We start from the raw sequence: 27,181 nt of genomic DNA on the forward strand, positions 1-27,181 counted from the left end.
ACACATACCCAGCAAGGATGGAAATTAATTTCACTCCAGTCACACCACGTTAGCAATCTGCAAATGTTAAGTGTTACCTGCAGTCATCTAACGACCAACGACCAACCAAGTTAAAGTTACATCATGTAGGCGCCCTTGTTCTGTATGAACATCTGATCCGGTTTGTTTGGATGGAGCTTTAACAATTTAAACTTGCTGACATGGATGGGAAAGCACTGTGGCACTGTGCTGTTGGAAAGTGAACATGTCTCTGTTCTCAGAGAATGCCCTGAGATAACCTTCCCACTGAAGCGAAGCCTAATAGAAGAGCTACAAGCTACAAGGAAGCATGTTCATGCAATATTCATATGTGCAGCCTTAGTTAATGGACACCTGAAAGTTTTAAAGGTTTGCATTCTCTGACCAATCACAGATATGGCCTGCAAGGGCATGTCAACATCCCTGAGACATAAAATAAAGAAATCGAATACCTCAGCCTGCTCTGAAATCCATCTTGGAAAAGCTTTAGATCAATTTTCAGCAAACCGGAAGTAAAAGATGAGGAGAAAATGATCCATCAGTACGTTCGGAGTGAATCCAATTTAATGAAGATCAGATTAGCAGGTCAGTAAGAGAGGGTCATATATGTTACGTACTTTGACATCAAGATGGGGATAAATAAATGGACCGAAAGAGAAAGTACACGAAGTCTAATTGTTCACTTACAGTAGCACTTAGTCAAAGCCTGTTGGTGTGGAAATCATTCAGCGATCACTTCTTCTGAGTCATTTGTCTGAAACAGCAATGGCCATTTATACACTGCTGGGAGTCATGATAAAGTGGGGAAATGACAAGATATTCAAAAATCCTTACTCAGTGGAAACCACCTAACCTTTGTGTTTCAGCATGATTACGTTGGACATCACATCATCTTTCGTATCTGCGACTTTGCTGCTATTGACAGACATTTTCATATTGTGAAGATTTTATTTGCTAGCTTGTGAAGATTGCATTTACCATGATCGTTTTAGAAAGGTTCAACAAGAGAGCGTTTATACAGTTATTTTCAAGCAACATAAAATTGCAAATAAAGTATATACAGTGACGAAGTATTAGGATAATGCAAATAGATGTGGAATTGGTGACACATTTCTTTGTCCAGCTACACCGACATGCTGCAGCCATTAGCTAGGTTGAACTGGTGGCACACTGAAGACCAGTTTATACGAGCTACACTGTGGGAACAAATTTAACACAGGAAATGATGCAAAAACCCAATGTGAGAGTTCAACCGGGCTGCTTTTAAATAAATACATGTTGTCCAGTGAATGCAGCATGTCAAGGATGATTTTTGAAATGCATTCAAAAGCCCCCCCCACCCCCAACCAGTCTAATACTATAGGTTATCAGTGAGGTTACCTCCAGCAAAGAGAAAAAAAAGCCTCTCTTCAAATCCACGGACAAGATACAAAATGTTTTATATACTATATTATTTCCATACAAAATAATGCATTTTAATTTATAGCATTACTCTACTGCCATAAGACATATCCTATTTTTTCCTCTGACATAGTTACAATTTGTATGTACAAGCAATTAAAATCTCCAGTAAAATAATGTCACTGTGTTTGAGTCCTGGAAAGATGTCTTTGTTTACATTACCTGCAAACTGCTTACAGTACATTTTGCTAACACTCCATATTGTATGGACTAATTGCTGTGCTTCTTTTAAATACCTACAGTAATTATGACAGTCCAGAGACAAAATAAAAGCCAATTAAAAAAGACAATGAACACAACAGAATGCAATCCTTCACCTAGTACAATTTCATTAATATATTAATAATTTAACAATGATTCAACATCCCGGCATGTTGACTTGGCTGCATATCGACAAAAAAAAAAAAAAAAAAAAAAAAAAAACACACCCTTGTATAGTTTGTTTTGAGCTTCCTTTGTCCTTAGCGAGCTTCTATTCATCCTCCTTCCCTTGCCCTCCCTGAAGATTTCCTGACGTAATCAAATTCTGTAGACATAAATAAAAATAAAATACTAGCAGTTATATTAAGAAAAAAAAATGCATGCCATTGGTCCTTTAAATATTGTTCAATATGTAGGCTGGAATGGTTTTTAGATTCTTTAATACCTGATATAGTATAATTGAGGGTTAAAAACACTCCTTCCAGACACAATAAATAACTATCCTTCATATAGTGCAGTAATACAGTACTCACACTAAACCTACAGTAATTGCACAGTAACCACATGCAACAGGCTATGGAAAGAGCAGCCCTCGCTATCATCAGTCAATCCCTACTTCCATCTCTCTGTTTATTCTTTGACTTTCTGCATCTGTTCAGTCTGCTATCATAATCGAACACAAGGGCTCAAGGGGTATTCAAGTATTCTACTTCACTTGGGGTCCAAACACTGAGCCCTGGGGAACACCTGCCCAACAAAGAAAGAGACAATTCTCTGGACTTGCAGTCCAAGGCGAAATGAATGAGATCTGCATTAAGGATGGCAGTCAGCTACAGGTAGTTTGGTTAATTCAGTTAATGACAGAGCTCGGTTAAACGAATCATCACTGGGAATGCTGTCTTTTTAAGACCTTTCACTTATGTTGTGAACGTTTCACAGCTGTTGTCAAGTCATTCATATCAGCTGTGAGTAGACAGCCAAAATAGTAATTATCTAATTGGGTTGGTTTCCCAGTACAACAGCACATAACTACTTTTGTGCTTCCGACTGTGTCAGTCTCCCTGCAGGTGCTGCCAGTAACTGACATTAGTTGTCTGAACAGTCTTGTCTAGTCTGCATGCTGTACTGAAGACTCTAGTGGTATCCATGCTGGAATGATCCTTGTTTATCGAGGCAGCGAGAGGGGCAAGTTTCTGTCCATCAGCAGTGTCTCTTGGAAGAAATCCAGTGAGACTTGCCCTCTTTTGTAACTGGTGTCTCTCATCATATTTTCCTCCTCCACACTCGTCCTTTTCTAAACCTCTCTGATGTGAAGCTGCTCTTACAGTTCTCCATCAGAGGGTGGCAAACACAGCTTGAAGAGCCTGTTTAAAAAGAAGAAGAGGAAAAATTGTAATGATCGGCCCTGCCTTGTCTGAGATCGTAGTACTGAAGACACGCGCAAAGGTGCCTCCGGGATGTGGGTTTATACAATACCTTGGCGCTGATGGCGGCATCTGGTCCATTACCTTGAGGTTTTTAGCAGAGAGCTCAACTCTCGCTCCCTGGTGGAGGAGAGAACATGTGTCATAAGCAGAAGCAAATACTTGTTGTACAACCAGTCGTAATTTCATCTTGTGAACATTTTTTTTCATATGACTTTGCCTAAGATGGCTGGGGTATAGAGCTGAGGTATAGAAATCTCTAAACACAAAAGTTACACATAAAGTGAAAATATGATGATACTGCGATAAACATTCTGAACTTTGAATGTGCTACACTTGAATATTTGAGGAAAAAAAATCCATCAATCCATTCAGTCGTGTGCTATCACTGAGGTCAGTGGTGAAGTGGCATCACGCTCAGAGGTGATTCTAATATTCTGCCCCCCAGCACTCACGAATTTGAATAGAGCAGGCAAAAATCAGAAACCCTCTGAGCAGAACATGTGATCTATGACTATGACCTCAGTCATAAACAAAAATCTGAATTCAGATATTTCTATTTATATTATTTACATTATTAACTTAATAAATGATGAATTTATGGCAGAGCTGTAGTACTGACTTCCAATACACAAAAGTCTGTAGCCTATAAGGGACCCCTGCTGCCCCTAATTCCCCAGGGGACCCCCGATGTTTACCTGTTTACGCATAATGTCCATGGTCTGCATAATGCAGCGTGGCATCAGGCCGTGGTTCCTGGCTAGGATCATTGCCTGCTCAAGTGTCACACTTAAAGTACATCTGCAAAGAGCGAAAAAGCCAAAGTTTAGCATCGTGTGAACCTCTGTAGCAAGCACGCACTAATTATGCTGTCCAGGTGTTCAGCTGCTGGATCCTCTAAAGTAGAAATGAATTCAAGTGGTGGCAGTGCTTTTCAGGTTCCGTGGTGCATGTCATCCACTCTGCATTGTGTTAAATCTTTATTCTTGCCGACAGTGCAGTGATAACAACACCAGCAGTATAACAATCGTGGCTTGTTGCCAGGCTGACCTCTGCATGCCTGTGCCACACATGGTGATGTGGCAGGCTCCCAGCCGGTTGCACAGCTCAGAGGACACGCACAGCAAGCTGACACCTGATGGGTGGCCTTGGGCACTTGGGCGCACATTGATGTAGGTCTGCATTAGTCGACAGAGATCGTCCAGTGTGTTGAGGGGTCTCAGCAGCTATGAGGGGGAGAGATTGAAGGTCAAAAAAGTTCAGTGGTTAAACAGACTGGCAAAAAAATTTATAATGCAAATACAAAAAAAAAAAAGTGGGAAGTATCTTATCAAGTCATTTAGACAACTACTGAATGTTAAAATTTGTATTTCTATTAAACTAAGTGGAGGGGGGGGGGGGGAGAGAAACTTGTTTCTTAGTGTCACAAATTCTTGCAGTTTTCTCAAGACAAGTGACAGAAAAAAAAATAATACAGCCATATCGGTGTAATTAGAGAGATATTAAACAACAAGGAAGGAGTGGCTTTGTATTAGAAACAAGTGAAATGATCTCACACCACTTGTTATGTTATTTTCTGGTGAGTTCCAATTAACTGGGAAGTCGGAATTTCTCGGTTTCCGGTCAAGCATTCGATGAGTCATACACATACAGCACAGTCCCGCCTACAAGTAGATCCTTAACCACGTCCTTAACTTGCAGGCAAAGCTTTCCTATAAATGAAATTGATTATTATCATAATCAATAATCTAGAATAAATAGAAATATTTTGATTCCCAATGACGACATATTGATGAGAACTGCTTTAATTTGTTCATATGGCCATCCCATACACATCACAAAAGGAGCAATGGCTCTTCATGTGCATTTGTCATAAATAAAAAAAATATTAAACACCTTTCTGTTCCAACAATACACAGAGAACATGTGAATTTCTCAGTCATGTTTAGGAATGGTGAAACATCGGGACTAATCCATAGCTATCCTGTGGTTACTCAGATTCAACATTTTAATCATGGACAACCCTACTTTAAACCCGTGCACACAGCACACTACTAACTGCAGAACTACTGAGGCCACACCCCTACGTGCACTTTGCACTCCTCTATTATCTAGAAGGGATGAAGGATGAAGCCCAAGGAGGTGTCCAACTACAAGGAACCAGCGAACGACATGGCGGCCTGAGCTCAGTTGCTGCTGTGAACAACTACTCAACAAGATCCACAGGTTCAAAAGTGACTAGAAACCCTCCAGCCAATCAGAGTTGAATATTCACAGAGATCATGCTATAATGAAGCAATAGTTCATGACAGGCCTTGATACTCGCCTACTATATTACGGATACGGGGTATTGTCGTATTGTTGTGCATGTCCATTATACAACAGCAATGGACCCATCAGAACTCTTGATTTGTAATGCGTTTTCTAAGCACAGATCATTTCTGTAATCCTGCAGACTGCAGGACAATTGTGCAGCCACACCACACCACCTGCACCAATGGCTACAACCAGTCAAGTTTTTTTTTTTTTTTTTTTTATACTGTGGTAAGTACATTTGATGCATTGTATTAAAGCTTAACTAGCACATGCTCAAAAAACGTGTTCATGTAGTAGCTTCATGTGCTAAATATAAGCTAGCTAACACATTTCATAATTAATTCCGATGGAAAGTGTCTGGAAATTTTCCACCTTTTTGAAACCTAAACCACTGTCATTGTAACAGTAACAACAAACGAACAACGACGACAGGCTGGTCGTACTCGAATGAAGTGCTGTGACACGCCAAAATCCGACTTCTGAGCTAAAAGGGAACACAGCACCAGCACTCCCAAAACATTGATCAGGTTGAGTAACTGACTTGTTAAGATGTGGCTCCAGCAGACAGAGAAGGAAAGTCACCAAAAATAACACGAGGAAATTGAACTTTGTGCAGTCTTTTGAAAACTATGAAATCCTGAGAATAAGGTCTATATTTTGTAACTATGTTTTAATCACTGGCATCTATTGCAGCTATAGTCAGTTCGGGACACTAGGATTTCCTTTCTACTCTACTCATCACTGCGGTCCAAATGGAAATAGTTTATAATGCTGATGTGTTGAGGTTAGTTAGAGTTAATGGAGGAATCTTGACAGACTAGTGGGGGATTCCAGTGGAGTGAATAGGACACTAGTTCATCTTACTTTCGAAATGCTTGGTTGAAGATCTCTAACTTCAAGGCCCAGTATCTGTGCTTGCATTTATATTCAGTCACAACATTATATAGAAATGGACTTACAGTATGTCACAAGAACAGGACATAAGTTGCATGATAAAAGTCAAGAGAGGCTGCATTTTACATCCTGCGAGCAGAGCAAAGGCAGTAAATCGGACACAAATATCACAGTAAGTGTATATTTACCTGGTCTATCTTCATAGCTGTGGTATTTGAGTCTGTAGGGAGATTGGACTTCTCCAAATAGAAAGCTCTGTTAGGACACAAACATGTTTATTTCGGTTTTCAAAACCTTTCAACTGGCTCAGAAATGTATAGATTTTTCTTTCTCTGACTAACTGTGTGAGAACACTGAGTCACACAACATTTGGAGTACTTCACAATATGGTGTATCCACCTGCTGTCATTATTAATGTTACATTAGTAATTTCCGATGATCAAGTGTGTCAGAAATCACAACCCTCATCAAAGACTTGCATGAATATGTGACATGGAAATAAGTAATACCAATTAAGGTAGGATTAAAATAAACAGACACATATGTTGGTCCCTCCAGGATATCGTGATCTTGTACTCACAAAAATTAACACAAATTAATGACAGAAATAATTTGGCTGCACTGTTCAGTAATGTGCAAAATGTCAAAAATCAATGTAAAACAGAATTGTGATGTAGTCTTGATTGGGACTTTACTGTAAATAATCTTGATGTGATATTTTAGCCATATCGCCCACCTCTAGTGTTGCGTAATGTACCTGAGTCTGCGATAGTAGGCCTTGACCTTCTCTAGTGAGACAGCATTGGTGCGCTGCTGGAACTCCTCTGTGGCAGTGTAGTCCTGCTGGGACCCAGACTCTGGACGCTCCAGTGCTGAGCAAAGCAGACAGAAGGCATTTAGGTCAACACACATGGGCACACACTTCTGTGATCACAATCAAGGAAAATTTTGTAATACAAGAGTTTTTTTTTTTTTTTCATCCATGAAAGGACATGCATTCCTCATAGATATGCCCACAGATGATCACTTCAAGCATCTGCAGTATCACGAGTTGCCCAACACTTTTGCTCAACTGTACCCCACCAGTCCACCAGTAGGTGGTGGTGTTGATCCAGAAATCATCAGCGCTGAACAGCTCTGAATGCTTTTAGAGCACTTCAACCACTGATGAACAATAATGCGAGCTCTCTTATCAGGTTAGTTTTCCACCTGGAACATGTGTATGGAGAATAAGCTGCTATTTGGCAGACTGTCATGATGCATTATGGCAAACGCTTACACTACTGGGTGGGAGAAAAAGAGGGAGTAAAGAATGATGGCCGTGATGTCGGCGTGTAAGATGAGGACAGTACTGATGCATTTGAGAGGGGTGGTTTTGTGTGGTATTATTAATGAAAGGAAAAAGACATATACTTCTCTCCCAGCTGATCTCCACCCTGGAGATACTTTGCTCACTTTCTCCAACCCCTCTGTCACAGGCTGCACAGTCTTACCCTTGGTGAAGAGAACAGTGTGGAGCTTGAGGCTGCCTCCGTTCTGCAACCGACTGGGCAGCTCACTGAAGTGACAGCTGTCCAGGCACAGGGTGACCCTCAGGGCCTGTCGACTGCCCTCCACCTGGTAACACACGGGCGTGTCTGTAACACACACACACACACACACAAACCAGTTAGAAAGACTGTGCTTTTAAACCTTTGACTGTCTTAACAAGAGAACTGAGAATTTTGCAGAAAGCGCACTCACGGTTTGTTGTGTAAAACTAATTCAGATACCAAACTGTGCATTAACAGCACAGCAGAAGTCAATCAATAGTGACATTTGATAGAGAACAGAATACTCCTTTACCTTTTCCACTGACTTTGGTTCAAGTCACTAATACATTTGCCACGAAATCTGACAATTTAAGTGGAGGTTACCAAATTGTGTCCCTTGCCTTTGTTCCGCTGAGACAAAAATGACTGTACAGAAAATAGTGGAAAAATACAAAAGTCGAGCTAAATATAATAGTAGCTGCCCTGTGTTAGTCATGTTGGATAAATTTGCAACACACATATTGTTATGTGGTAGGTAGGTTGAGGTTGATCCCTGGTTACATTGTGTGGCAATGACATGTGTACCTCGTAGATATTTGTGACCGTCTTTCACATTGCTTTTAGTCTTTAACTGCAGTTAAACAAAAGAAAAAAAAAATACGGTCATTAATATGCAGAGTAGTAACCTTTGCCAGATTCTATGAACAAAACATGTCCAGTAATAATTTACTGTGAGATATAAGCAGTTGTCAGAAAAAGCAACCTCTTGGGTCAGAGCTCATTTCAAGAGAACCCATCAAGCCATAATCCTGCAGAAATGGCTGCGATGCTTCAGGCCGGACTTAGCGCTACTTGGCGCTTGCATGACTCAACATTACCTACAGCTCCAAGCTTTCTGAAGATGCTATTAGTAAATCAATACTATCCAATGAATGTTTTTAACCACAAACCATTTGCCAACACTGTAGCAATCTGAGATGAATATGCAGCTTCAGGAAAGCTGTTTGGCCTTAAACTGTAGCAAAAATGAGTGTATCTCTACATGTCCGCTATGTAAATAATATGAGCACAGCCAAAAAGTGTTCTGTGCGTTACGCAGATTAAGTTGGAGGTTTGTGGAGCATATGGTAATATTCACTAAATACTGTCCATTGCTGAGTATGAACCTAGAACCACATATCTCTGCTTCAGCCACTGCTTTGCCTCCTAAAATGACAAGTGCATGTTTTGCGTTTCCTTTGAGCAGCAATCTCTGCTGACCACATTGAGGCAGCTGAAAGGAAAACTCATTCAGGATCATTTATATCTGCTGGCTTCTGGTAGCCGGCAACACTTTCAGCAAACACATACCGAAAGTACTGAGAGATGGAAAAGTTTTAAGCCTTATATGCACAGTCCTGGCAAGATCTGAACAATGCACACCTTCGACAGCCTCAATACATCCTCAATTTATTATTTTAATCATTATTATTTATTCATTTTGTATATTTGAGGGGAGGGGGGGCGGTGATAATACAAAGAACAAAACCAATTTGTAATTTTTCATGCTCACACTAAATGCAGATTTAAGAATATGATCGAATTGAATGCTCCAAGCGCAAATGTGCTGGTGCTTTTATATGTTTCAAAACAGCACTCAAGTTTAAATTAAACCCTTCACAGCCCGTCAAGAGGGACCATATAATTTCTAATACACTGATTACGAAGGCATTAAAAGACAACATCCTCTGCCCTTGTTTAAGATGATTTATTTCAGCCATTATACTCTTGTTAAAGCGCCCTTATTTGTTCCTTGACTGAAAAGAAAATTAAATCTGCAATGGCAAAATGACAATTTCACCCTCAGTAGCTTCCCCAGATCCAAATAACGGAACTCTTAACAGAGTTGGTAAACCATAAAGCTGCTCATTCGAAGAAGTCAGACTTTGTTGCTGGAATATCTTACTTGCAACTAAACACTCATCCTCCAGTTGCCTGAAGAACACAGTGACTTTGTCCAAGTCCAACAGGGCCGCCTTGGTGTCCTCTAGCATAGTCCGTTCCTCTTTCTGCCAGGAGAGGAAAAAAGCTCGTAGTAAACACCAGAAAACATCAGATGGTTCTGATAACAGCTGCATAAGTAGAAAGCCAAAAAGGACTCAGGAGCATGCTTACAACTGGACATGCTGACCACTTTTGTTTGCTTAAAGCGGCATCAGGTAAGAATTTTCCATAGCTTAAAAGCATGTTAGTTTTGAAATGAAAATATCAAATACATCCTCACCACGTGTGGCGCTAGCATGGACTGGAAGTGCAGCAGAACACCAATGGCGGATATTTGCTCCAGCCACTTGCGGCTGGTCTCCTTGCCGTCTTCTTGGTACTCGCCAGCGTTGTTGAAGCGCGACCGGAAAGCTGCCAGCAACTGCTCAGCCAGCGTGCACAGTGCACTCGTAGCTGCCTGGCAAAAGATCACATCCCGTCGCAGTTGCAGAGACGTGTCTGGAATTCAGAGGTGGACAGAGGTGGACATTATATGTGGAAGAGTAGAGGTGAAGCATGCATTATGAAAATGGAGTGTGAAGAGGAAGGCTGGCGCAGGAGAAAATGAGATGGTCAGAGTGCAGCGGCCAGTGAGTAGCTGCAATCTCCCGTTTCTAAGTTGCTCCAGTACATTTACTTTATTTCATCCTTCTCCGATCTTCTGAGAGGATAGCATCCATTACCCAAATTCATATTCCAGTTTACACATTTCAGAGCGATGTGATTCAACGTCAAAACTCTTTCTGTACAAACAAACTGAACTAATATATTCACCATTGTTCAGTATTACTATAAATATACACATGCAATTTTTCAAATTGATGATGCAACATGAAAGTATAAAATGAAAGATAGTGGAGGAGAAAAAAAAAAAAAAAAAAACTTGACATTTCATATTCTTAAAATGTAATTGCCTTTGAGAATGTTTTTAGAACCTGTAGATTTAGAGCTGGCTGCCATGTCATATGATGGATGATATCATTTGCAAAAAGAAAATTTTGTTGGAATATTTTTGAAATGTTCCAGTAATGAGACCTTTCCAGGTGCCTAGGCTGAGTTCTGCTGAGTGACTGCACTGCCAGCTATGACATCTCTTCTGGTAATTTTACGGAAAATTAGGGTCAAGTTTGTTCTGGTTTAATAATCAGCCACCAGCTGGCCCTAAATATGAACTGGTTCGTATCCAACACTGACATGTTACTCTACCTGTGCATTTGAGCAGAGCCAGGAGAAGCTGGTTCTTTCCATCTGTAGAGGGAGAAAGGAAAACAAACTGGAATGACTTGGTTCAAACTCTGTATGACAAATAGCATGAGCGTGTGTTATGTGCTCTGCTAACCATCCACAAATCTCTGCAGGCTCTCCACCAAGGTTTTGATAGAACTGGGGAGGTTCCACGGGTCCTCTTGGATGTTCTTGTGGATAATGTAGCGACAACGAACTGTCCAGTCCTCGGTTTGGTGGAACTCTGTTCACACAAAGCCCATGCATTGCATAAGTGTGTGTGTCAGTCCCATTAACAGAAACGTGTCGACACGCTCTTCCACCTTTCAGACAGCAAACACATGAGTGTGCACACAAAGACAAATATAGCATGTACCTGGTTGGCTGTGGTCTGAGTAAAAATGCTTGGTCACCTCGCAGGCCTTTGCCATGACCGGTCCTTTGAGTAGGCTGTTGATAGAGTCCACCTTTGGGCAGAAATAAAAGCATACACATACACACATACATATGCACAAACACACATGGGAAGATTGTCAGGTAAGCCACTTTAGATACTGATTCCACATGGGAAAAATTAAGGCCAAAAAGGGGGCACATCATGTGGAGTCAAGCAAAATCATGCGGTCAAGAAGAGAAGAAAAGAGCGATGGATGTTTTTAACTGATTCAACAGTAAAGGCGTGTGTGTGTGTGTGTGTGTGTGTGTGTGTGTGTGTGTGTGTGTCTTGGAAGAGGGGGAAAGGTGGGGGAGAGAAGAGAGAGAAAGGAAGTCAAGGGAAAGATGAGCAAGAAGCCCAGGATCCTGTGAGAGGACAGAGGGAACTGCATGATGTAACTCAGCCCAGATGTCGACTGATTTCTATCACAATCTTCTGTCTCCACTGGTTTAACAGGGGGAGGGATGGGGGAGCACACGTTTTCACATTTAGTGGCTGCATTTAAACTGATCCCCTTTTCTCTCTATGTGAATAAAATCCCTCTCCAAGTTTGGATTCGGCATCCAGATTTAGTTTTTGCTAATAATTTAGAGAAGATCGAGGGTACAACGACTCCTGTCAGCTTTTACTACAGACTGTAGTAGACAAACGTACCTGGTTGAAAAGATGCTCGAGGCAGCCATGCAACTTGTCCTGTTTGTCTGAAGGAATCCGCATGTCACACGGTAGCTCATCCCCTAACAACCATATAAAACATTGAGGAGAGATCAGATTAATGCCCATATTAAATAAGTGCTATCCGTCCGTTAATGTAAACTCTGATGCATCGAATTAGAGATGGTAATGGCTGAAAAAGCATTTCACCGGAGCCTCGTTGTTTATTACGCAAGACTATCAAAGGCAAACCGATAAACAGCAGTGGTCTTATAATTGGCTCAGTGTGCTTCAAATGTGGTTGCGAAATTATGTGTCTAAAATATCTGACCAAAGACATCAACAAAGAAAACTTGGCATACGATCAACACAAAGTATTGAGCAATAACTACTACTATCTGTTCTTATGCAAACAGCCTTCATATCATGTGTTTGTTTGACCCTCATGAAGGATTTATTAGCCTCAGCCCAGCTTATGTTGTTTATGTTTAAATCACTTAACAGCTGTTGGGGCAATGACATTTAAGTCTTATGCACTGGATCAGAGATCATCATTGTTTCCCTTGCGATCTAATGTACTGAGCCAGAACAACAGATTTGCAGTGAGAGGTTTTCTGGATGAAAATCAAATCTACACAGCTCTACACAAAACCCGTATTCACCTGATCCCATTTCATCACTCCCCAGGTATGAGCTGTTGCTTCGTACACTGGTGTAGGACAGGACTGAGTCTCTGTTGCTGTTGCATTCACTGTAATAAAGCACAAAACACAAACACAACCAGTTAAAAAGCATTGTACAGCAAACGGTTGATTCCCCTCTTCAACCACAGAGCGGATTTGGAGAGCAGCATATTGTAATTACGCCGAACAATCCTTCTGATTGTTTCTGCCCATATCATCTCCAGAGTCCTGTCGACAAATCACATCGCCCCTTTTGTTTTTTCAGAAACTGCACTGGCTTCCTGTCAGCTTCTGTACTGATTTTAAGATTCTGCATGCCACGTTTATCAACGGCCTTGCTCTTTCATACTTATTACTCCTTTCGATCCAGAGCCTTCAGCCGCTCTGCCCCTCCCTTCTGAAACTCTCTCCCACAACAGCTCCAACATACGTTGAAGCTGTACGTTATTCACTTTTAAATTAGTTCTTCTTAAACTAGCATATTCTGATTTACTGTTTATCATTTTTCTTTATTTTTTTTGTTTGTTTGTCCATCTATTTTTAACCATTAAGTACTTTGAAAGGCACTCATAAATAAAATGGATTGTTATTCTTCTTATTGTCATCATCATAAATGTCTCATGATTTACAGTATTACAGTAAAAAAAAAAAAATCTTTCTCACGATAAAGACCACTTTGGGTTTACACACAGACGCATTCAAAAACATTTGACTGATGATAAACATAGCTTCATTCCAGTGCTGCCAGTGTTACAGCTCAGTCATCAAAGACAAAGTCGGTTTGGATCACACAGTTCTTAAAAAAAAAAAAAAAAGATCTGGTATCTGCAGTCGTACATCTACGTGAATCAACATTTTATTACCAGGAGTATAGAGGAGATTTATGTGGTTCAAATTACACATTGCTTCAAGTGAGCACTCTTGCGAGGGGGACCTCAGAGAAGCTTTGAATGATTTACAAGCTGAATTACCATGACAAATGGCCCACAGGCAACTGCAAGCTACAATATGACAACACTGCTTTTGTCCTCCTTCACTATGATGCAGTTTGGCTGGCTGACACAGTGGGTGAGTGAGGGGTGGATATGACCTGCCAGAGTTTTTCTGTGGTCACTGATTTGTGCGAATATATGTTTGCGCTGAAAAGGAGGGAAACTGGGTCTGTCTCAGTTACTACAATTACAGGGAGGGACTAAGTGTAGCCAACTTTTAGCAGTTAGCTTGGATTCTCTATCGGCTTTTACCTCTAGAAACTCATGCAAACACACTACGAAACACCTACAATAATATATGCGTGTAGATATAGACAATTCTTAATATGTTAAGTGCCTTGAAGTAACTTTGTTTTGCTTTGGTGCTATACAAATAAATCAGATTTTATTGGAAGATAATCTAGATATGCTCTTGTCTTTGTCAACCTCCCCTCATTCCACTTCCTGTTATCATAACTCAACCCTCTTCTTTGCGTTTTCTTGTTGCCAGTTATTGACCCAATCTCCTCTGGGGGGGGGGGTTCTGTTTTCCATCCAAATTCAGAAGCACACAAACTCTCACAGGTGATTTGGCGATGGTCCAAATGTAGCCTCGAATACCTCCTATCAGAAGTCCAGGCACCTTTGGGTGATGTATCCACAGCTTAAAAAGTCAGGTAAGAATGCATTCATAAGTTAATTTTGAAAGGAATAAAAGAACAACCAAAGCAGCCGAAACATACACCAACACCACGATCTTGTCTCACGTGAGGTATTACTTAAACCAGTCAAATCATTGTACGGGCAGGAGCTGAAACCCCTAGACAAGAAATCAAGACAGTATTACCAATCTAATATAGTTAGTAAATATAAAATGAAACTTTGACAACCTGATGACATTTAAAAATAATCCACAAGAAAACTCCTCCCCCTCTTAAAAAGAGTATGTTGCTCCGAGCTGAGAACAAGGGCTCTTAGGTCTACCTCAAGTGGGGACTGTAATGTTCCAGAGCGTAGCTCAACATTTGCACAAACCGCCCTCTCATTTAGGGCCATTCAGGAGTGGAATAGGCTTCAAGCTCACATAAAAAATATCACAGATCATCATAGCTTTTGCCAGAATACAAAAAAGCATGGCTTTTGGGTAAGCAGTGCTGCCTGCATTGATATGTAGTCAGGTTCTGCTGTTCTATTTCTTTGTGAGTGTAAGGAGTGTGTTTAAATACACTTACACTGACAATACTGTTGTCGTTAATGGTTGTTGTTTATGATACCTTGTATCACATAGATTAATATCACTGGAATTAATTCTGTGATTACTCTGTAGTATTGTAAGTACCTCCCATGAATTAAGGAAACTTTAGTGTGGAATATTGCTCACTACTCAGCATACCTGCACATTTTACACCAACTAAGCACTTAGTGTGGATAATCAGCACAACAAAGTGCTTATGTTCTGCCATTGTTACTTTATTATATCATGCTGCTATGCTGGGTACTTTAAATTGGAGTCTGTTTCATGAACCTGTTTATGTCTTTGCGACATTCAAAGTTTTTTACTGAGACTACAGATTTGTTTACAAATGTTGTCAAGTGGTGTTTTTGTTTTTTATGTCAGGACAGCAGATAAAAAAAAATGTAGATTTTGCTAAATGTGGTGCATACTTTTTGTCCGATTAATGAATGTGCATGTTGTCCCTTTACACTCGATAAAATGAATACACAAAAGGCAGGAAATGCATATCTGCTGGAATTTTAATGTGGTCTTATCTGAGGAAAGTGATGTATCCATCTGTTATGTTATCAAGAAAGGAAGATCAGTCAGCACTGATAAATTCTGAGAAGGTGTTAATGCGCAGACACGTACACAGCTATACCCCTGAAACAGACAATGCACCAGAGTTCGGAGCAGCCGCTGCTGCTGTGATTTCTTCATGTCTCTTTCCCTCTATGACTCCATATGTCCACGAGTGTAGACGTCAGTTTCTCCTTTCCTTGTTCTCACATTGTGTTCCTCGCAGGCTGCACTGAGCCTATGAAGTCTGACTATTGAGCTCTGCTGTGTTCCCACCTCAGGCTTCAATGTGTGATTATCTCAGCAGATAAAATAAAAAGAACCAGCACCAACCTTTGAAACAGTATTACTTCATATCAAATTATATCAAAATCAGATTTCACAAGAGGGATGAGTCATTCACATTCAACATGTAGCTTTGGGCTGTTAACATGAGTATTTTTTTCCGCTGGGCACCAAAAGCCTGAGTAAACACCTGACTGTGTGTGTGTTTGTCTGTACTACATACTACATATCCAACAACCTACGTTTGCCTTTGCATTTTATAGTGATGAGGTAGCTGCGTTTCTCATGCCATGACCAGGCCTTAATGACAGACTGGGTGAGGAGGCCGCGCCCCAAACATTTGGCTGTATTATACACCAGCCCACCACACCAACAACCAATAACTACATCTTAGTGGGTGGCTGAGGGTGGGGCCCAGCAGAGTACAACCCAGTGAACCATGCACACACAGACAGGCACACACAGACAGACACACACACACACACACACACACACCCAAAGACAGACACATAGACACAGACACACAAAAACATCTGAATGAACTCGCAACAAGCAAATGACATAACCAGGTCTGACCAAAACATTTTGAAGTAATTTTTAGCCCTCCATCTTTGTAAAAATGCCAACATCTGGAACGAGTTGCAGCCTCCGAAGGGGGGAAATGAGCAGCATTATAGGTTTGTGATGTGATGAGGGAGTGTGAGGGCTGCTCATGTTTTATAGAGAGCACAGTTAGAAATGTAGGTGTGAGACAAGAGTGCCCATGTCTTCTTTCTTGTGCTCAATAAAGATGCTGCTATACTAGCTAACTATAGGGGTGACATGATTTTAAATTCTTAAATTGAAATGGATTCAAACACCAAGCTCTTCAGATTCTGGTCTCTGAGGCTGACAAGTTTCAACTATCACAATCACCTCAGTCTAACCTCAGTCAGACTGAGGTCTGAGGTCAGTCTAGTTACCTGTAGGAGTCCCTGTAGCTCATTGTGTCATGACCCGAGTCCTCCTGGTCCTCCTCATTCACTTTAAAGCAGACTCTTTTAATGCCACCTTGCTCCACTTTGTCCTGGTCACAGCCATCCTCACAGTGGGCCAGAGAGGGCTGAGTTGGCTCGTACACCAGAGGCTCCGCGCCCTCCCCTTGGAGTTGCGTGGGTTCAGTTATAGAGGACAAGAGACTAAAACAGAAAGAACGAAAAAAATATATAAAATATTAATATAAATTATTTTTCAAAAATATTGGTTATTGTTATTTCTGTTCAATTTTATCAATTAAAAAAAATCCATGTATGGCTTTAAAGATATTTACTATATCAGAATTCTATCTAAGCATCAAGACACTTATTGTTGGATTTCTATTTGATTAGACGCCTTGATTATCACACGTCTATTCATTCACACTGTCGCACCTCTTCCTCAGTGCATACACATAATGTGTGTGTCCTTCTCTTGATGTTATCCTGACCTCACTGCCTGTTCCTGTGCTGAGGCCCAGCCTGTAAATATTTTGGCCTGAAGAATGTTCATTTTGTAAATCCTCAGCTTTAAACAAGACAAAGGGCAGACAGACAGAGACAGGCTGACGAACTGTCTCAAGCGACCGTTGTGCGGACAGCACCTCGTAGATTTCTGATCTCTAAATTTCAACATTTATGCCATGAAATAGTCTACAGACATATAATATAGCTAACGGAATTTAAATATTTGTTAACAGCACTAGCTGAAATAATTTTTTGAATGGATATCAGCAACATTATTTTTAGTGGCACCTGACAATGGGAGTAGAGATGAAACATTGTCGGAACAGGCCAAAATAAATGTAATTTCAACAATAATATCCACATCTGGATTAAAAAAGGGCTCTCTCAAGTTCAGTGTTTCACAAAATCAATGTCATTATATTAACTTAACACTTACACATCAATCTGAGCGACATACTGCCTCATTTCCCTCACAGCAACATCCAGGCGGCAATACAAGTGAATGTAGGCGTCCTGTGTCTCAGTGTCTTCCTGTTTGAGCAGGAAACTCAGCCCGCCTTCTCCATGGCCACCCCGTTGACCGTCCGACTCATCACCTCCCTCCAGAGCCATGCTGTCGCTGCCATTTGCCTCGACTTCCAGGCCAGAACAGTTCCAGGAGGGTGCACCCATACTGGTCACAAAGTGCTGGGTGTGGGACATGGGGTTCAGTTGTGCTAAAAGAAAAGGGAGTGGAACGGAGAGGAGAGGGACATTGTTTGCAGAGACTGAATGGAGGGAGAAAAAAAAAAAAATGCTCTCTTGAAATTACATTTACTGCAGATTCTGTTCAAAGCCTGTGAAACACTTTTGTCTGTTTGCCATTTGGCCTTGATGAGAAACAACTTTTATGTGACTGATTTGCAGTGAGGGCAAGACACAAAACATTTAAGCCTCAATAACGTGGGATCTAACAAAAACATCTTCAACTGTGCCCACAGTGTGGTAAACAAACATTAAGCAGAAGAGTCCTTATTCATTTCATGGGCATTCAGAATTTTTTTTTTTCGTCACTGTCGGTAATAAAGCTCATAATTTTATTTTGTTTCTGACTGCGAAACTAAAGGCTGGATACTCTGACTAAGGAAAACCTCATCCCAATGACTGAAGGTAGCACCAGAAAACATTCCACCAACACGCCTCCTGGCCAAATGTCTGACAGTTGGGAAAGGGGAAGGCTCAATACAAGTAATGCATACTGTATCAGCATCTGTATCCCTATCTATATCTGCTGTTTGTCTAGACAGCTGGGCTGCATTCTCCTCTTTGCCAAGAATGGAGTGGGTTCAGCAATGCGGCCTTAAGGTTCAACACCAAGTTGCACACATCTATGGATAAAGGATTTTGAAATTTTCTTCTCTCTTGTCTTCTAATTATTCCGTATTGAATTTACCCTCCATTCACACTTTTTTTTTTTGCTTTCTATTCTTTCTCTCCCCTTTGAACCCCAGTAGTAGCAGCAAGTTACTGGCACACATTTCTGTGCTAGCTTCAGGCTCCATGTTTTTGCAAATCCTTCATTCGCTTCTCATGTGAATAACGTGCCTATGGCCCGTAGATGATGGAGTCTTAATGGGAAACCACTCGTTTAACTTACTATGATAATACATGGTGAGACCTAATGGCTTCTGTGCAAGCAGATTTAAATTGTCATAGCATTGATGCTAAGTGGGTTAAGCTGTATTATATTAAAGTGGAGGAATCTTAGCGCTTCGTTCAAGCGGAGAATATGTGACAGAGATTTTACTCAGATTTTACACTAGAGGTGTCTTTAAGTGTGCATCTGCCTCTACCTTGGTCAGGGTCCAAGCCAAATAGGGAATTCTTGCGCCCGAAGCGGATGCTGAAAGTTCGACCAGCAGAGGTAGCGCTCTTGGGGTAGGAGACCTGCATCAAATTAATGTGGCAGTTGGTGGGAACAAAATCCATGCAGCCCAGTGAGTGAGGGCGAGCGCCGGCCTGCCTGAAGGAGGGCCACACCTTGTTCCTTAGTTCCTGGGCAAACTGGGTGAAAAAAAGAAGAAATGGTGCGTAAAACCATGAGTTGCAATGATGACAGCTCTAACAAATGCTGTGGATGTTTCTAACAAGGTGCTTTTCGTTGCCCAGTAAGGTCACTGTACCAGAAAATTAGACTACAGTAATGTGACTGTAGCTGGAGTGAGGTGGAATGGAAAAAACTAATAAATTGGACAAACTTCTTATTTGTACATTGTAAACATTAGACTTCCTATTTGATAATTAAAAGAGAAGAGTTATGAACAGATGTTTCGCATTTTACCACGAGGCATCATTTTTATGAGTGTGTTTCATCTACGCTGATCCATGGCTTAAACAGAAATGTACAGAAAAGGCATGTGGCTTGACATCAGTAATGCAGGGGAGGTAGTGCGACCCACTCTCACATCCCACTGAAAGCAAGGGGCGGGCGCACAATATCAATAATGCAGCCTGTCGATTTTCTTCTTAATGCGATACGACAATTGACACACCAACACTAAATATTTGATATTTGAATCAATAAAATTAAGGCCGCTTCAAAACAATTTCTCAGTTTCCAGCATTGTTACTTCGCAGCTCCTCATGGGGGCGCTTAACATGTGAATGAGGAACACCGGTGTGGGTAAGTTAACTAACAAAAGAAGGTGCTTACAGCTGGAGAATGGATAAAATGTGTCACAACCCTGTTTCCCTGTTTGTTTACACATAAAGACAAGTGTGCGCTTTTCATTTTCACGGGCATTTTGCGTTCATAGTTGGACAGATTTTGTGATGTATCATTGAAGGATTGTCTAGCAATATATTGATCATGTCTGCATCGTGGTATTATCATTATCGTGCGGCAAGTTTCAAATCAGATTGTATTGTGTCGTCACTTTTGATTCAAACCTGAAAACTTCTCTAATCTTTAATCTTCTTAATTAAATAAATAAATAAATAAATAAAAAAACAACTAACTTGGCAATACCGTAACGTGGGTGGACAATAAAAGCCAAAAAGAAATATATTGTGCAAAAGAGAAATATTAAAGATGATGTTTTCCTGGTTCTTTCTGCTATCTCTCAGTGATAGAAAAATAGGAAAGTCAAGTGAAAGAGAGAGGAAATGACCTGTAGCCAAAAGTTAAAGGTTATCTATGTGTACATATTTAATATATGTTGAAGAGAAGTTGACATGTGTCTTAATACCTGCTGATAGCGGCTGATTCGACATCGGATACTTTCCAGCTTGGCGTCACAGATTTGTCTGAACTCGAACTGAGGCATGGTAACTACTCGGTCGCTCTGGGAGATGAGCTGGCTGCAGTTCTGAACGAAGATACTGTCATCACCAGAAAATGCCTCCAGGATCTGTAGAAACAAGAAACATCGATGGATCACTCATGGAGAAAAAAAAAAAAAAAGTTTAGTAGATTGCTGTGTATCTAATTTTGCTAAACATTCAGCTTTCCAATACTAACAAGTGAAACCAGCATCATTGCCAAAGAGCCTCTCTTGTTTTTAGAAACATCCAAACTAATAACACTTTAACAAATTGGTGTGATCTACCATGACTTATAATTACACAGCGAGAGTGACTTGAGGCCTGATACCTAAAGCACATTCTCTTTAGAGATTTAGATTTTCAAAGTGTTTAAATTACCAAAATACATCAGCTAACTTTCAAGCTAACCCAAAACCTCCACTTCATCCTTCCATGCCTACCTTAGCTGTGAGGTTGAAGCAACCTTTAGGCTCCACCATTTTCTCCAGCACATGGCTCTTGATGCCAGCAGTGCTGACGTACTCATAGACCACGCCATGCTCCAAGTGGATGTTATCTACTGTCAGGCTAACCAGAGGCAGTTCATCGTTGAGGGAAAGTCTGCTCAACCGGGCGTCTGTGGGTCACAATTTTCAATTTACTTGATAAGTTCAAAGAGGAAAAAATACATCATACAAATAAACCTGTCATGGCTTATACTTTATCAGCATGTCATAGAACACAAGCTCATCGGGTTTGAGTAAACACAATGATTTCATGAGTCCCTTTAGTCACGTTAAGCTACATAGTGACGCGTATGTGTCACATGTGCTTACCCTGCCAGCACTGTGAGAAAAATTGGACAGTGAATGCTATAAAATGATGTCCTCTGACTGTATAATAATATGACTGATAGAACTTTAAATCACAGGGTTTCCTACATACAGAGAAGACTAGCTCCTCCTGAAGCCACTTTTCCCTGGCTCGGTAACTATAACCCAATTCAGAAGTCATCTAATAATGGCTGCCTTGGTGGAGCACGTCAATGTCGGCAACAGATTTGTCTACAATCAATCTGGAGTCGCACAAAAAAGGAGTTGCATTTTAGAATACAGGACACTCCAAACTAAGATCAGTTTTTAGACCTTTCTTGCTGATAGGGGGCGCAAATGAAACCTGATTTTCATAATCCACAATATCGCTACATAGGATTTTGCAATAAACAGCTGCGGAAGAATTTTGACACACTCCTTCACGCATTAAAGGTTTAACTGATGAAAAGACTAACGTACATTCAGCTACAATGAAAATTTTCTGATAATGTAACATTGGGTTTTACCTGTTCCATTTGTGCCGCTCCCCTCTTGGCAGTCTGAGCCGTTCTCCACCGGATAAGGACTAAAAGGACTTTCCTTTTCACCTGCACCCTGCTCTTTCTGAAGCTCTTCCACATTCTCAAATGTACGGTATACCCACTGGCACTGTGGGAAACAGATTACAGTTCAATAATTATATAACAATTGATTATTGGAATTAAAAAGAGGAACTGAGTGAAGGAGGAACTCAACAGGAAACCAAGAAGGGAAAGATATTGAAAGACTACATTTAGCTGAGCAGACATAGAATATGAATAAGGTAATAATGGTTTTTCCTGAAAAGGCAGTGAACTATGCCACCCTGAACATACCCATGCAGTCTGCCACATCAACTACATCCTCGTAGTTTATTTTTGAGTAAAGTGAACCAGTAAACATTTATTCGAATAAGTCCCAAATTAGACTGCTCAGCTCATGCTTTTTTGACTGGTTTTGAGATTTTATTTTTGACACGGGCCATTTAGTATGGAGTACAAACACTATCGTCTAGTTGTGGCTCACTTTGGAAACAACCTGAAGGTGAAATTCTGTGGAAAAGTTGTTTGGATGTCGCTTGAAGCTACTTTGTCACTCTAGGCAAGCTTGTGTGGTGCAAAATGTCCAGTGGTCACTACATACAGTGATTATACTGGGGAAAGACCACCCAATGTTGAAGCGAGGAACGCTCATTGAACGGCTGACCTCTTGTTGTCACTTAGGTTTCAATATGTTTAATATGTTGTTCTTTTTCAAACACTGTGCTGCTGTAGTTAACGCCACATTTAGCTAATACTGGGTACATTTTATTAACTAAGAACTAGGAGGAATGTCTGAGTCCCTGGGGCTCTAGAGTTCGTTGGCTTGTCAGTTTTGATTTTAGTAACATGTCCTTATTGAAAATGTTATAAATTAGCTTCAAAACCTAAAACTGATACAAAATCATCAATCACAGTGAAAGCCACAAAATTAAATATTTTTTTAAACCCTCACTGGACAGTGTAATGGCCTGGCCTGAATGTTGGTTTGTTTTATTCTTGTCTCTCTCTCACCATCTGCAGAGGCTCCTGATGTGAGTGCTGGGCAGTGAAATGCTCCAGAACCTCCTGGTAGTCGCTGTGGTTAAGGTTATTGCCATTGACCTTCAGGATGACCTGGCCAGGCTGAAGACCCACCGCTGCTGACTCCCAGCCTGAAATAAATCGGAGACGTTTCCATATGGAAATTAAAACCTTTTTTTGCAGATGACTCGGCTCAGTAATGTAACATGATCTCCCAAGTTAATGGCTTTGCAGCATCAAAGTCCAATCAACACCTACACCCTCTTCCGTCTGTTATCTAAAAATAATGCAGCTGGCACCAATTCCCAAGGTGCCATCAATGGCGTAACTCTGGGGCAACTTCACATTCATACAATAATGGAACATAATGGGCACTGATGTCAGCACAACAACAACAACAACAACAACAAAAAGCACTACTGAAGAAAATTGCTCAAAAGTGATACAGGAGACCAGGAAAGAAAAGAGGACAGAAGAGAAATGGGGAGAAGTGAGAAGTCCCTCAACTATACCACAAGGTCAAATTCCTTAGGCCGCCAGTAGCTCTTCTTCTCACCCATACCCCTGTCTGGTGTTTACAAGGTGATTAACGCCTGTCCAATTTGTCGTAAATGTCCAATTTTCTATTTCAAGTAAGTTGAGGCCATACAAACATTTGGTTAGGATGGAAGAATAAGACGAAAGGCTGGATGAGTTTGAAGACACCTATTGCATGTTTACCTTTTATCAGAGCATTGTGTTGTGCAACAAGTGGTTAGATTACTGTGGTGATTTAACCAGCTCAAAAAGTCAAATTTGTTGCTCACCTTTCCTGACAGCATAGACATGAGGAGGTGCAGAGCCACAAAGTCTGAAAGACAGTCTCTCTGGGTGATCAGGTATCTTCACAATCCTGGAAGAGAAAAGACCAGTGAGACCATTGCGTGTGCATTTGTGTGTGTAGCCAGGTGTGTTTGTGTGCGTTTCCTCACTCCTTGGCTTTGGTGGCGACCAGCAACCGCAGGGAGCGTCGGATGCAGAAGGCCTGGCTGATCATGGTTTCCACCTCGGAGAAAGACCTGAGGAAGAGAGGGTCCTCGTTGATGGTGTAGACTTTCCTCCCCACCTGCAGACCAGCCATCTAGATGGACATACAGGAGACAGAATGCTGTTATTCTCCATTTTCAGATGGAGACTGTATTCAGTTTGTGCATTCTTACACACCACAGTGAAATCTCAGTTCTCAGATAAAGTACAATTCCAGTGTGTGTAAAAACAAATTTGCCTAAACATACTGTGCATGCTCAAAGATTATCAAAAGCATTGAGATATACCTAAAAGCCCTTTAGAAATGACAGACACAACACCACAGCATGCTGTAAATCAGTAAATGAAGCAGTCTTGGACATCTATGTCATGCTGTGAGAATAATGCTGCCCCTGTATGTTTGCTGTGTGAGTCCAGCATCGTGTGCATAGATCCGGTGGGGTGGCCTTGGCTGAGCCTGGCTCTGATTCTGGGTTGCAGCCTATGATGGCTAGGATGTGCGTGCATGCAATTGCATATGTCTGCATGTGTCTCCCTCTAATAGTATCATACAGTGAAGAAACCCTGTGTGCCAGTGAGTCTTTCCTGGCCCTTTTCAGAGCCCCATGGGAATTAGCTGAGCTTCATTCACTGTGCTGGCACACAGGTTGCGTCACAACTAGAATTCCTGTTATTGTGGTGAATTGGGGATGAGGAGAATGAATAACAGCACTCTCCTTCTATTTAGAGGGAGAGAGAAAAATGCACGCAAGAAGGTGCAGGACACAGCAAAAGAAAGAGAGCACTGGCTAAACAAATGGGAGCAAGACGGTTAAATTCAGACAGATTTTTTTCTTTGAACATGGGAAAGGGAGATTTTGCAAAGAACCAGTTTCCAGTATAAAGAGGGTTTTGTTTGATGAACAAACTTGCTAAAGGATGTGTAGTCGGAGTCAGGTAAAATCACAGGAAAATAGATGTAAACTAGAAATGACATTCAGGTAACAATGAGATTTCTGTCAGGTTGAAAAACAAGAAGTCTGTGGGTGCTGGCACAGTAGGCCCTGGTGTGACAAAAGCCATTTTACTACCTCTTTTTGAACATATCAGGCATATGTGCGTGTGCATAAGATATGAGTAAGCATGTCTAATGGCTTCAGAGCCAATCAGAACAGTCCTTCGAAGGGAAAAAGATGCAGACTGACAGCAATGGTCCAAACAGTAGACAGCTATTACCTACTGGAACTAATGCCTTGTAGCAGGAAGGAGATGCAGTGTGTGTGTGTATGTGTGTGTGTGTGTGTGTGTGTGTGTGTGTGTGTGTGTGTGTGTGTGTGTGTGTGTGTGTGTGTGTCCATTACCTCAGCATGAGAGCCCCGGTTGACAGATTTCACCACGATGGCTTTGTTTTTCTCCTCAATCTCAAAGCCATAGTCTTCTTCCTCAGGGTGAATCTAGCACACAGAGAATCACTTAATTCCCACCATCAGTGACTGATGGTGATTATGATGAGTACTTATCCAACATTCAAACCATTCACTGCTTTTGCATCGTGACTAAGCACGTAACAAAAGCTCTATATATTTCACATAAATTTTAGAGTCCCCTATCATCTGCTGCTATTGTGGACACTGTAATTACATCTCATTCAAGATTATTTGCTGCAATGACTTCATTTATCTTGAGGAATTACTCAAGTTCCATATTATAAAAGGTGATATGTTATGTCTCATGTACAAACGTGTGTTTTAAATCCTGCATATTTGCAATTAGTGATTTTCATAATGCTAGGTGCCGTGCATCTGACACTGACATGATGTTCTCAGCCTCTCGTGTTGTTTTCCCCGGTGGGGTGAGGTTTAGTCAAATGCTGTCATCACCATGCACATTAGCCAGCTTCCATTAGCTAAGCTGCTGGGGCCAGCTTCCTGCTGCACAGCGCTGATAAGATGAGGATATCTTCTGTTACATCAGAGGAGATGGCTGTGGTAAATAAAGAGTTCCTGCACTTCGCTTCAATAATAGCTATGAGGGATGAGTAGTTCTGCTAATCAAGGGTGAAAAAAAAAAAAAAGCCTTTCCCAATTCTTCTGGAAGGTCAGATAGCATGGATTCCCTTAGCTCGGTTGTGAAAACAGATATTAGTGATGATTCCAGGTTGATGGCTTTTTGTTTCAGCCTCTAGAAAACTGACCTTATTTTATTTGCTAAATAAATATACGCAAGTGATGTCAAGGTTAAGGTTAAGTGCTACAGACAGCCAAATTAGAGTTACATTTTAATTGTAGAAAACACACACAGTGGTCTTAAATGTCACTTGTGGTTTTGGTCCCTGTTGGGGGTCTCTCATCTTCAGCTCTCCCAGCAGCTGCTATCTCTTGTCATGAATCAGTAATATGAGATGTCAATATGTCGCCACAGTTAAAAGGAAATAAAGGGTGTACTGTATGTCTGAGAAAGTTGAATCTAGGACAACTGGAAAGGTTCTTGAAGAATTTTCACCTCTCATCCAAGAGGTTTAAATAGATCTAAGTGACTGGTGGAGAAAAGCAGGTTCAGCCTTGGTGGGATTGCTAACAAGGCCATTGAATGTGAGTGTCTCGGGTGAGAGGTGAAACATCTTCAAGAACCTACAACCAAGTCCAGTTGCCCTGAATTCAACTTCGTAAGAGAGCTATGGATGGAGCCTGGATGACTGAGAACCTGCACGGGCAAGAGGAATTTAAGAAGCATTTATGAGGAGAGGAAATTCAGATATTGCTGTATTTTAATTTCAATTAGGGCCCGTTAGTTTAGCAAACTCGGAAGTTTGCACAGCCAACATAGTGATTCAAGACTGAAGAGACAGGAAAGGTCCCAACTCGCAGGCTATTTTAAAGGTGTCAAATAAAAATCCAAATTGGTGAGGCCTGGTTTCACATCTGTGTATTAAATTAAAATGTTTCAATCATCTTCAAAAGATTACACGACTGCAGCAATAATCTCCTGTCACACCTCATGGTTCTCATATTGTATTTCCACAGGATGGCAATCATTAAGATGTATGTAGATTTATCTCCTTTACTGTCATCAAAGCAGCCGCCT

At 41.0% G+C, this 27,181-nt stretch overlaps 1 protein-coding gene across 1 annotated transcript in view; it reads right to left on the reverse strand.

Annotated features, from left to right (window-relative positions):
- Nucleotides 1-1,432: 1,432 nt before the first annotated feature.
- prex1 (phosphatidylinositol-3,4,5-trisphosphate-dependent Rac exchange factor 1) overlaps nucleotides 1,433-27,181 on the reverse strand; it is a 74,246-nt gene continuing 48,497 nt past the window's right edge. Inside the window, exons 17-40 of the mRNA XM_029507158.1 lie at nucleotides 25,459-25,551; nucleotides 24,064-24,212; nucleotides 23,899-23,984; nucleotides 23,084-23,223; nucleotides 22,019-22,160; nucleotides 21,141-21,316; nucleotides 20,625-20,786; nucleotides 19,230-19,440; nucleotides 17,834-18,113; nucleotides 16,879-17,094; nucleotides 12,845-12,933; nucleotides 12,183-12,265; nucleotides 11,469-11,559; nucleotides 11,208-11,336; nucleotides 11,075-11,116; nucleotides 10,110-10,327; nucleotides 9,792-9,894; nucleotides 7,808-7,951; nucleotides 7,072-7,186; nucleotides 6,503-6,569; nucleotides 4,155-4,330; nucleotides 3,803-3,905; nucleotides 3,157-3,224; nucleotides 1,433-3,044 (exon numbers count right to left, since the gene is read on the reverse strand). Of these exons, the coding sequence (XP_029363018.1) occupies nucleotides 3,002-3,044; nucleotides 3,157-3,224; nucleotides 3,803-3,905; nucleotides 4,155-4,330; nucleotides 6,503-6,569; nucleotides 7,072-7,186; nucleotides 7,808-7,951; nucleotides 9,792-9,894; nucleotides 10,110-10,327; nucleotides 11,075-11,116; nucleotides 11,208-11,336; nucleotides 11,469-11,559; nucleotides 12,183-12,265; nucleotides 12,845-12,933; nucleotides 16,879-17,094; nucleotides 17,834-18,113; nucleotides 19,230-19,440; nucleotides 20,625-20,786; nucleotides 21,141-21,316; nucleotides 22,019-22,160; nucleotides 23,084-23,223; nucleotides 23,899-23,984; nucleotides 24,064-24,212; nucleotides 25,459-25,551 (3,126 nt within the window). The 3' untranslated portion in view covers nucleotides 1,433-3,001. The remainder of the gene's footprint in view (nucleotides 3,045-3,156; nucleotides 3,225-3,802; nucleotides 3,906-4,154; nucleotides 4,331-6,502; nucleotides 6,570-7,071; nucleotides 7,187-7,807; nucleotides 7,952-9,791; nucleotides 9,895-10,109; nucleotides 10,328-11,074; nucleotides 11,117-11,207; nucleotides 11,337-11,468; nucleotides 11,560-12,182; nucleotides 12,266-12,844; nucleotides 12,934-16,878; nucleotides 17,095-17,833; nucleotides 18,114-19,229; nucleotides 19,441-20,624; nucleotides 20,787-21,140; nucleotides 21,317-22,018; nucleotides 22,161-23,083; nucleotides 23,224-23,898; nucleotides 23,985-24,063; nucleotides 24,213-25,458; nucleotides 25,552-27,181) is intronic.

The sequence above is a fragment of the Echeneis naucrates genome, chromosome 7 (genome assembly GCF_900963305.1).
Source record: "Echeneis naucrates chromosome 7, fEcheNa1.1, whole genome shotgun sequence".
In the NCBI taxonomy this organism is placed as follows: Eukaryota; Metazoa; Chordata; class Actinopteri; order Carangiformes; family Echeneidae; genus Echeneis; species Echeneis naucrates.